This window comes from Antechinus flavipes, chromosome 6 (genome assembly GCF_016432865.1).
Source record: "Antechinus flavipes isolate AdamAnt ecotype Samford, QLD, Australia chromosome 6, AdamAnt_v2, whole genome shotgun sequence".
NCBI lineage: Eukaryota > Metazoa > Chordata > Mammalia > Dasyuromorphia > Dasyuridae > Antechinus > Antechinus flavipes.
Window position 1 is genome coordinate 203,756,386 of NC_067403.1, and position 12,470 is coordinate 203,768,855.

General features: G+C 32.8%; 1 protein-coding gene across 1 annotated transcript; it reads right to left on the reverse strand.

The window, feature by feature from the left end:
• Positions 1 to 1,395: 1,395 nt before the first annotated feature.
• On the reverse strand, positions 1,396 to 2,334 carry LOC127540632 (olfactory receptor 508-like). The gene has a single exon (XM_051965402.1). The coding sequence runs from the start codon at positions 2,332 to 2,334 to the stop codon at positions 1,396 to 1,398; it is 939 nt and encodes a 312-aa protein (XP_051821362.1).
• Between the last annotated feature and the right edge of the window lie 10,136 nt (positions 2,335 to 12,470).

Genomic DNA, 12,470 nt, shown 5'->3' on the forward strand with positions numbered 1-12,470 from the left:
CATTATCTAAATTTCTTCTAATATCTCTCCTTCACCACTTACAAAGAGTTCTCATGGAGGAAAAAAGGAATGCATTTTTAGAAGTGTATTATGACACAAAATAGCCAAAAATAAAAGGAAATTTCCCATATATAACAAAATATTTATAGCACCACTTTGCAGTAACAAGTAACTAGAAACAAAGCAGTAAGAGAAATGATTATTTTTCTATTATATTAATAAGCAATTATTTTTTAAAATTAAGGTTTTCCTTTTCTATTTCCTCATTCAGAAACAAATCATTATAGGTTATTTTGCTAGTCTTGGAAAGACAATGCTGACAGATGAGATTGTTCAAATCCTCAGGATACATGTTTTTTTTTATCTTGGGTGGAACTCCATCCAACTAGAAAACAGAATCCAGTGTAGACAAAATCCTGCCTTTAGAAAATAATAGTCTCCTTGCAAATTTCCATTAGAATTTAAAGTGAACAAGCTTCGGAAGAGAAAAATCCTCCAGGGAAGACTGGGTAGAGATGAATTATTTTATCCAGCCTGCTGTTAAGTGACTAAGTCTCATGATCAAGTCATATTCTCAGCAGGAAGAGCTTTAGACTTTATGCCTACCTCCTCATTAATATGTGCACCCTCTCACATTGACTGTTAACTAAAGTTTATTTCCCTCCTCAATTACAGTCCCTTTCCCAAAGATTTTTCAAGTATTCAATGTTCTGGTGGGCAGGAGAGAGGGATCTTTGGTTTCCAAGAGTGCCACTGACCTCATTTTATTAATAGTTACTAACTTTAATAAATCAATTGATTATTGAATACCCAGAAATGATGTCTCTCAGACTTTTCATTTATCATAGCAGATGGCGGGGATTGTGGAATGGCTAAACAAATTATGACATGTGAACATAATGGAATTCATCTATAACATAAGAAACAAAAAATACTGTTGACACAGAAACATAGAAAGATTTAAATTGTCGGTTACATAGTGATGATAGCAGAATCAACAACACATACAATAAACATAATAATGTGAATGTAAAGAACAGCCCCCACAACTCAATAGAAAACGAATGTTGTAAGATTTCAAAACATCTTGAACCCAAAGAACACCAATAACAAAGTTCTTTCTACTCCTCTGCAAAAGTAGGAGTTTCATGCTTGTGGAACCTCAGATGGATTTTCAGACCTTTTAATCAACATTTAAATTCCCAAATGTAACCCATCACAGAGAAAATATACTTTAAAAAACCATTTATTGGTATCACTTAATCCTAGCCACGATATCACTAAAAATATTAGATGATTTTGGGAAAAGACAGTTTCATTTTTGTTTTTTCCATTTCCCCAAACCTTATGGAGTTCCTGAAAGGTTTTAGTAAACCTTTTTGTATGGAGTCAAATTCATGAAAAAATATGGTTTTTATTCATCAGTTTTCTCAGGGCCTCTTTTACTTCATTATTCCTTAGACTGTAGATCAAGGGGTTCAACATGGGGATCATAACAATGTAAAAAACAGACATGACCTTATTCATATCCGTAGAGTAGCTGGACTTGGGCATTACATAAATGAATGTAAGAGTCCCATAAAAGAGAGTGACTGCTGTGAGGTGGGAGGTGCAAGTTGAGAAAGCTTTAGATCTCCCTTCAGTAGAGCTTATCTTCAGGACAGAGAAGAGAATGTATACATATGAGATTATGATAATTAATACTGTGATGGCAATAACTAACCCAGAAGAAGTAGCAGGAATAATTTCAGTGAGATTATTTTGGGAGTAGGAAAGCTTCAAAAGAGGGGAATAGTCACAGAAAAAGTGATTAATTTTGTTGGGTCCACAGAAAGACAGATTTAATAAACAACTTGTGAAGATCCAAGCATTCACACAACCACCCAGATAGGATGTGATGAGTAACAGAGTGCAGACTCTAGTAGACATTTTGGTGGAGTAGAGTAGGGGACTACAAATGGCTTCATACCGATCATAGGCCATCACAGCCAGAAGGAAGCACTCAGCTGTCCCAAAAGTGGCTCCACAAAACATTTGGACCACACAGCCTCCAAAAGGGATGTTGGTTTTGTCCACAAGGAAGTTCTTTAGCATAACAGGTGTGACAGATGAGGAATATGATGTGTCCACAAAAGCCAAGTGGCTGAGGAAAAGGTACATTGGAGTGTGAAGTTGGGAGCTATTTCTGATCAATATGACTATGCTAAGGTTACCAACTAAGGTGACAGTATAGACACCCAGAAATATCACAAAGAGAATGGCACACAGGATTGGATCATCTGTTAATCCCAAAAGGATAAATTCAGTCACAGCAGTACAGTTATTGCCAGACATGTTCTGGAAAGAGTGCCTATTAGAGAGAAGAAAGGAGATTAAAATAGAATACAGACTCAGCTTTGGATATGTCTATTGACATATTCAGGAAACATTTGCTGATCTTCCTACCGACCCATTCTACTATCTAATTTCCAATCTTGGGTCCTATGCATGATGACAGGTTGCCCATAAACAAAAAAAAAGATGATTAAATTTCTTTCCTCTAGATTGTTCTCCATGGACCAACAATACTGTATGATTTTCCAATTTTATCTTTGTGACAGTGTAAAAAATGCTGTAAGAATGAAAAAAGATTTAACATCCTATGCCAAAATAAGATTGAAATGAGTTCATGATTTAGACATAAAGGGTGATACTATAAGTAAATTAGGAAAACAAACAATATTTTACTCTTCAGATCTATAGAAAAAGGAGGAATTTATAGCCAAAGAACAACTAGAAAACATTATGAAAGGTAAAATGGATAATTTTGATTATATTGAATTGAAAGGGTTTTGTACAAACAAAATCAAGGCAGCTATAATTAGAAAGGGAACAGAAAGCAGGAGGGGGCATGTGAAATTGACATCTAAAGTTTCTGACAAATGCCTCATTTCCAAAATATAGAGAGAATTGATTCAAATTCATAAGAATGCAAGACATTCTCCTTGATAAATGGTCAGGATATGAACAGACAGTTTTCAAATGAAGAAATTCAAGCCATTTCTATTCATATGAAAAAATGCTCTAAATCACTATTGATTAGAGAAATGCAAATTAAGACAACTCTGAGGTACCATTTCACACCTCTCAAATTGGCCAAGATAACATGAAAAGATAATGAAAAATGTAGGAGGAGATGTGGGGAAACTAGGACACTAATACATTATTGGTGGAGTTGTAAACTGATCCACCCATTCTGGAGAGCAATTTGAAACTATGCCCAAAAAGCTATAAAACTGTGTATACCCTTTGATCCAGTGTGTCTAGTGGGTCTTAATCTCAAAGAGATTATGAAAAAGGGAAAAGGAACCACATGTGCAAAAATCTGTGTAGCAGCCCTGTAGCAAGAAACTGGAAACTGAGTGTATACCTATCAGATGAATAACACCTGAATAAGTTATGATATATAAATATAATGGAATAGTATTTTTGTATAAGAAATGATGAACAGGAATTTTTTCAGAAAAACCTGGAAAGACTTATATGAATTGATGCTAAGTAAGTAGAACCAAGAGAACATTGTACACAGTAACAAGATTATGTAGTGATCAACTATGATGGACTAGGCCCTTTTCAACAATGAGGTGATTTAAACCAATTCCAATAGACGAATTCCAATAGTGATGGAGAGAGCCATCTTCATCCAGAAAGAGAGCTGTGGAGACTGAATATGGATCACAACATAGTATTTTCATCTTTTTGTTATTGTTTCCTTGCTTTTTAGTTTTTTCCTCAATTTTTTTCCCTTTTTGATCTGATTTTTCTTGTGCAACATGATATATATGAACTGCACATGTATAAAATATTTTAGATTACTTGCTGTCTAGGAGAGGAATTGGAGGAAAGGAGGGAGAAAAAATTCAGAACTGCTATTTCTTAGCAGAGAGGTGATAGATTAGAGAAGATTTATTTGTTAACACTTATTTATTGATCTTATTTGTAATTAATTGATTTTTTCCTATAGTTTTTGTCTATAATTACTTGTCATGCTTATTTATCCCTAAAGTTATTTTAGAATTCAGCTGGCCTATAATGGGTTAATTTTGTCAGAAAGTAAAGGAATCTGATCTAATGTTTTTTATACCACCAAACTATCCTTCTAGGAAATCTTGTTTTCTATCCAAAAGTCTGAGACGTTAGTTATACTTCTACCCAAATAAAGAGCATTTTATGTTCTCATGAGAAAAGAAGGAAAGCCATTGCTATCCTCTATTATCAAATTTCAACCTTTCAGGTGTTCCCTGCACCTTAGCTCTATAATCAATCATGTGGCATTTAATCCCATAATGTCATCTACTCTGTTCAGCACTTTGTTTTATACTCTCAAAAATCTATTAAAGTAGAGTTCTCCTCTTACTCAGGATCTTTGGCATTAGTGAACTCAATCATTGATTAATTTATTGATAGGATGCATGTCCTTGCTAATAAATATTCTCTTGCTCAGAGAGTTTCCTCCATTTACTTCTTTCTTCAATTTCAAATGAAACAAATTAAGAGATATAGAAAAGATGTGCATTCTTAAATATGGCCAATTAGTTGAGTTGTGTTACTTATCTCTTACAAAGGAAAGTTTATATATGTCATATATATGTATATATATAAATACATGAGCATACATATGTTTAACCTTTAAAACTCTCTTGATAATAAATGCAATTGATTCTTATTAAATTTTAAATTAAAGAAATTATTTTAAATACTACTTTTTCCTGGAATGATTTTATTACTCCCAAAAGTAAATTCATGTTTCTTCACTCCTAAATTCAATATGAAAGAATATAAAATTTTGAGATATTATTCAGCTGAGAAAGTACTTGACTATAATGCTCATTTATGAGTCTCTAGTCTGTCTTTTTGTGACCACAAACCAAAAAAAAAAAAAAAAAGCCTTAACCAAAAAAAAAAAAATTGTAAAGTGATGAATCAAATTTTCAACACTTCCTACTTTCCCCTTTACCCTCAAGAGATTTTGCATCTCACCTTTTTGAAAAAAGAAAAGTCTTTCTCCATGTGCTCCCTTTTCTTTACTATTCTAGAGTTCAAAATTCCTCAATATCATCCCCTATTGTCTTTGCAACAATCTCTGAAAAAGAGAGTACTTTTCTCTGGAGTAAATCCCTCTATTTGTTCCATTGGTTTTCTCTCTTCTATTTCAATCCTTAACTTAATCCACTGAAAAACATCTCTTCAAAACTATGTATTTCTTCCTTTCTTCCTACAAATGAGCCCAGATCTGTCCAATCTTTTGAAACCTTTCAACTGCCCGTTGTATCCTTTTTAATTATTATACTACATCTCTTCTCTTTCTCAGTCACTTATCAGGGAAGAAAATCTACCCTTGTGTCTGTACAATTTCTATGCTTCTACTTACTTTTAAATCCATGACATTATAGTTTCTGACTCTATCATTCACCTGGACTTATTCTCTGCAACGTTATCAATAAATTCTTAATTTCTAATAATACTTTCATAATCTTCATGTCAATTTCAGGAATATAGGAAATTTGAAAAGGGTATAGGGAATTGGAGGGTATCTATTCCAAACCTGTGAAGAGTTTCCCTGGCAGAATGGGTGGATTAAAGCAATTTATTCCAATAGCTATATAGGCAGCTGAAGCAAGTGCTGTGAATTGTTTACAACTTGGTCAGACTTTGAAGATGGCAAAGTCATTAATGGAATCCCAAACTATCAATAGTTGTCTTGACTTTTTACTTGCCTCTGGACTTTGACAACTGTGAAAGACAAAGAGAAGTTGACAACTTTGTGCAGTTCTGCCTCTTTACACTTATACACATACATAAGTCAAGACATCATACTGTGATTTTACTGGACCTCTTTGAAAGGGAAGAATGCATAATATTAGTAACTAGTAAAGGACTGAAAAGTAGTGAGGACTTAATAAATATTTGCTGAGTGATTGATTGTTGACCTCTAACCAACAGAGGACAAGGTAGACCATCTATCTTTCATGGGTACTTTCTCCTCATTGGTTTTCTTGACTCTGATTCTCCCAGTAGTAGTATTCCTCCTACCTCTTTAACCTTTCCTTCCAACCTCTTTTGCCAGATCATGATCCTCATGATCCTCATAGAGCCTCCTAATTGTAAATGTGATCTCAGTCTATGTCCTAGGCCTCTCTTCTTTTCCTATACATTCTTAATGAGCTCATTATCTTCCACTGTCATTACTTTTTCCAAACATATGAATCCCAGATGTATACATTGAGCCCTAAACTCCAGTCTATATAACACTAATAGTTGAACATTTTTACATATATGTCTTAGTTACATTTCAAACTCAGTAAGTCCAAAAGGGAACTCAACTTCAACCTTCAACCTAAAACCACTTATTTCTATAATTTCCTATTTCTTTTCAGGGTCCCTCCTTCTACATATCATGGGCTACAATCTTGTAATTAATCTCTTCTTTCCTATAATCCCTTTTTCAATTAGTTAACTATCAAATCTTGCCATTTCTACATCTACAATATACAATCTACAATCTGTGAAATCTGAATAAAATCTCCCCTTTCAGATTTATGTCACTTTATTATCATATATGTACTCTATATTCCAGTCAAACTAGTCTCCTATCTGTTCCCCAGACTCAGATTTATATCCTAATCTCTGTCCCTCAGCACAGATCATCCTCCATTCTTTAAATATTCTAACTCATTTGTATTTCTTAGAATCCCAAGGTTTCTTTGTGGCTCAGCTAATGGGTTATCACTTACAGGAAGTTTCTAAAATTCTGTCCCTTTTCAATTTATCGTATACTTACTTATCTGTGTAGATATTTTATTCCTTTTTTCCCCAATAAAATGTAAATTCTATGAGATTGAGAACTGTTTTGCATTGTATTACTTCTATCCCCAGTGCCTTGGATAAGGTTCTGTGTTTAGTGAACTCAGAAAAGTATTAGTTGAATTGAAAGCATAAACTCACTTTTGAAAACATAAAATTTCATTTATATTGATAATATAACCATAATAATTAAATAACAAAATACTAATAACTAAGTGTAGCCATTTAAATTCCATAAATTATATTCCTCCATCACGTTTTACATAAAAATATTGTTACTCTTATCTTACAGAAAAGGAAACCGAGGATCACAGAGATTTCAATCACTTAGTCGTAGCAAATCATATCTGACATTCAAATCTAGCTCTCTTGACTTTAATGTCCATTTCTTTTCCTACAAAATCAACCACAAATATATCACTGAAATTCCTCTCCTCCAAAGCCTCAATCTGAGAAGTGAGGGTTGGGGGTAAGAAACACCACATGTATGAAATACACACACACACACACACACACACACACACACACACACACACACGTAGATTTTTTACCTAAGATGTCCTTACATAAGTATACTCTATCAGGTACTCACTGTTTGTAGTGATGTCTCTGGGTATGTGATGTGACCAGTGGTGGATCAGAATTTACTAACATGATATAATAATTCCCGGTAAATACAGTTCACTTCCAAAACTTGGACTTTATATGGCACTAAAAGGTAGCAGAAACATGAGAACAAATCATTCCTCTTTGACAGATAGACAGACACACACACACAGAGAAAGAAATGTAAAATTGAAATGAACATAAAATTGAAATGGCAAAAGGAATAGATGTAGTTCCCTGAAGTGACAAGTAAAGAATTAGATCTAAATATTTTTTATATTAAAACCAAGAACAGTAATGGTACCTATTATTGCCAGAAAATGATAACTATAGATACAAAGTTATTATCTTTACATGGCAGCACTATATTTAAGTTGGTTTTCTTAGCATGTGGGACATAATCCCTTGAGCACCCTAACAACAAATATAGCCTATATTATTAAAATGCCATTTGAATTCCACTGGGACAGAGAAAATTACTAACAGAGAGATAAGTTGTCTGAGAAGTTCTCAAAACTCTCAGGGGCTGAGAAGTTTTAAAAATTCTCAGGGGCCTTCACTTCATTTATTTTTCCTTTGTTTCTGTTTATGTAGAATTTTTAAAACATGAAATACAATATTGGATAACAACATAGCCAAAGTATTATCTACCTTGGGAGCTCATAACCATTGTTCTGGGATCAATATGTGGTAATTATGATTGTGATGATATTCATTAAATATCAAAATTGGTCCTCATCCTTTCACCCGATTCTTTTTTTGTTGTTGTTGTATTGATTATACATTTACACAAATAAGGCTGAAAAGACCATTCATGAAACTCAGCTTAATAGAAACTACACATTCGGGTACAGAGGTACTATTTACAATGAAGACAATTATCTATTAACAAACACAACATTGCTAATGTTTTAGAGGTTCCTGATTTAAAAAATTGCCCAGAAAATGAGCATTTATAATATATAACACAAAGATTTTCCAAATTAAAATTGACATGCTGTGAGAAAGGACCAGGAGACAAGGATCATTCACTCCTTGGTCATTCAAGAGAGGAAGAAGTTCTATAGCGTCATATGATAATTTACTCTTTGAAAGAGAGAAGCTTTAAGTAATTTCTTTTTATAAGACCTTCAAGTATGTTAACTTTTCATGTCACAGAATACCATACGACCAGTTGGTAGTTGTATATCAACTACTTTAGACTTCATTGTTATATTTGCACTTTCCTCTCAGCATACTAAATAGAATTTCATTAAATGAAATTTTTGGAGGCAGAATTAAGCTAAGGAAGAAATCAGGAGAGAGAATTTATTGGGTAGAGATTCATGAGCCAGGCAAGTTATGTTATTGAAAAATCCAAATCAGATAGGAACCCAGAAAGACTCTAGGGGAAATATAAAGGTTGGGAAAGTCTAGGAGACAGGAGGATAATCTGCACATTTTCAATAAAAATAATATATATTCTCAAGTGTACAAATCTTCAGAGATTTTTACTCTTGTTCAATTGGTTGATGTAGTGCATCTGAGGCTTAGATTGTGACCTAGTGTTTTACATACATATAATAACGAAAGGTATTACTACTTCATATGTGACAATTTTTCTGTTATATGAAATGCTATTCTATTAACCAGGAAATTATATCACAAGTCTTTGGTATATTTAGTTTCTTATACTTGAACCATGTTTCAGAACATATTTTTCACTCTTTTCACTTATGCTCAAGTTTATATTGAAATAATATAATTTTAAATTAGATGTTCTTATTGACTCATTTATATTTCCCTACTGTTTCATTCTTTGTAAAAGATTTTTTACATTTAATTTTTTCTCAATTTCATATAAATAAAAAATTTATTTTTTATTATAGCTTTTTATATACAAAACATATGTATGGGTAACTTTTCAACATTGACCCTTGCAAAACCTTTTGTTCCAACTTTTCCCCTTCTTCTCCCACCCTCTCCCCTAAATGGCAGGTAATTCCATACATGTTAAATATGTTAAAGTATATGTTAAATACAATGTATGGATACATATTTATATGGCTATCTTGTTGCACAGGAAAAACAGGATTTAGAAAGAAGGTAAAAATAACCTGAGAAGCAAAAAACAAAAATGCAAGCAAAAATTAACAGAAAGAATGGAAATGTTATATTGCAGTCCATACTCATTTCCCAGTTTTCTTTCTCTGGATGTAGCTGGTTCTGTTTGTTATAAATCAATTGGAACTAATTTGGATCCTCTCATCATTGAAGAAACAGCCACATCCATCAGAAGTGATCATCATGTAATATTGTTGTTGAAGTGTATAATGATCTCCTGGTTCTGCTCATTTCACTTAGCATCAGTTCATGTATGTCTCTCCAAGCCTCTCTGCATTCATCCTGCTGGTCATTTCTTATAGAACAATAATACTCCATAACATTCATATACCACAATTTATTCAGCCATTCTCCAATTGGTGGGCATCCCTTCAATTTCCAGTTTCTAGCCACTACAAACAGGGCTGCCACAAACATTTTTGCACATAGGGGTCCCTTTACTTCCTTTAAGATCTCTTTGGGATATAAGAACAGTAGTAACATGGATCAAAGGGTATGCACAGTTTGATAACTTTTTCAGTATATTTCCAAAATGCTCTCTAGAATGGTTGGATCCATTCACAACTCCACCAACAACGCATCAGTTTTCCCACATCCCCTCCAACATTCATCATTATCTTTTCCTGTTACCCAGTGTCCCAGTTTTCCCACATCCCCTCCAACATTTGTTATTATCTTTTCCTGTCATCTTAGCCAATCTGAGAGGTATGTAGTGGTATCTCAGAGTTATATTAATTTGCATTTCTCTAATCAACAATGATTTGGAACACCTTTTCATATGACTAGAAATAATTTTAATTTCTTCATCTGAAAATTGTCTGTTCATATCCTTTGACCATTTATCAATTGGAGAATGGCTTGATTTCTTACAAATTAGACTCAATTCTCTATATATTTTGGAGATGAGGTCTTTAACAGAGCCTTTAGCTATAAAAATGTTTTCCCAGTTTATTGCTTCCCTTCTAATCCTGTCCACATTAGTTTTAATAAATAAAAATTTTAACATTTGGGTTTTTTTTTCATTTCAAGTTTAATATTCCCCCCTTCTTTTCCTTCTCCTGCTTGAAAATGCAGGTAATTTGTTATAGATTATACATTTGCAGTCCTGCAAACATTTTCATATTATCCATGTTGCAAAAGAAAATGCTAACCAAAAATATCAAGAATAATAAAAAATTATACTTCAATTTGCTTTCAGACTTTATCAGATCTTTATTTGGAGATGGACAGCATTTTTCATCAAACTCTTTAGGATTGTCTTGGATTTTGGTAGGAGGGGCTGAGAATAATTAAGCCATTAAAAATGATTTTTGTAGGATATCACTTTTACTCTCATTCTCCTGGTTTTGATCATTTCCCTTTGGATCACTTCATGTAAGTCTTCCTAGGTTTTCCTGAAAGTAGCCTGCTTTTCATTTTTCAGAGTACAATAGTATAATATCACAATCACATACAACTTATTTAGTCATTCCTCATTTGATGGGCATCCCCTCAATTTCCAATCCTGAGCACTACAAAAAGAGCTGCTAGAAATATTTGGACATATAGACCCTTCCCTTTGACCTTTTTGGAATACACAGCTAGTAGTTCTATTGCTGGGTCAAAGGGTATACACAGTTAGATAAGCTTTTGTCCATAGTTCAAATTGATCTCCAGAATGGTTGGATCACCAGTAGTACATAATTTTCTGTATTTTCCCATATCCCCTCCAAATTTGTCATTTTTCTCTTCTATCATATTATTCAATCTGATAGCTATTAGGTAGTACCACAGAATTAACTGAACTTGCATTTCTATAAACCAATTACTATTTAGAACATTCTTTCACATCATTATGGAGAATGTTATATCCTTTAACCATTTGTCAATTGGGGAATGATTCATGTTCTTAAAAATGTAATTCAATTCTCTATATTGAGAGTTGAGAAACCAGGCCATTATTGGGAAAATTTACTGTTAAAAATGTTCCTCCAATTTTGTGCTTTCTTCCTAATCTTGGTTGCATTGGTTTTGTTTGTTCAAAATCCATTTAATTTGATGTGATCAAAATTATTTATTTTATATCCAATATTGCTTTTTATTTCTTGTGTTTTCATAAATTTTTCTCTTAACAAATCTGATAGATAAACGATGCCAATGCTCTTCTGTCTTATATCATATCATCCTTTATGTCATGTACCCATTTTGACCTTATCTCAACATACAATTTTTGTCAAATACTGGATTTTTGTCCCAAAATCTTGGGTCATTGTGTATAATGTACCTTATTTATTCCATTGTTCTACTACTCTATTTTTTAGACAGTACCATATTATTTGGACGATTACCACTTAACAATACTGTTTGAGCTCTAATACTGCTAAACTGCTTTCTTTTACATTTTTTCAATGATTCCCTTTATATTTTTAATCTTTAGTTCCTCCAAATGAATTTTGTTATTTATTTTTCTAGCTTTATCCTTTTTTGGGGGGAGGGGTAATTTCATTGGTGTGCCACTGAAGAAGTGAATTAATTTAGATAAAATTGTCATTTTGATTATATTTGCTCAACATATCCCGGGGCAATTAATATTTCTTCAATTCTTTAGATCTGACCTAATTTGTGTGACAAGTGTTTTGTAATTGTATTTATATGGTTTCTGTTTATCTTGGTAGGTAGACTTCCAAGTATTTTATATCTTCTGTAGTTTTTTTTATGGAATTTATCTTTCTATCTCTCCTCTAGATTTTGTTTAATAACATATAGAAACGACAATCATTTCCTCGTAATATATAGAATAAACTATAACTTTTATAGTGTAAACTAAACTATATATGTGTGTATATGTTGTATATGTGGTATATATATTATGGTACTAGCTATAATATAAACTATAGCTATTTTCAAATTATATTTTACAAATTATTTTAATAAGCTCT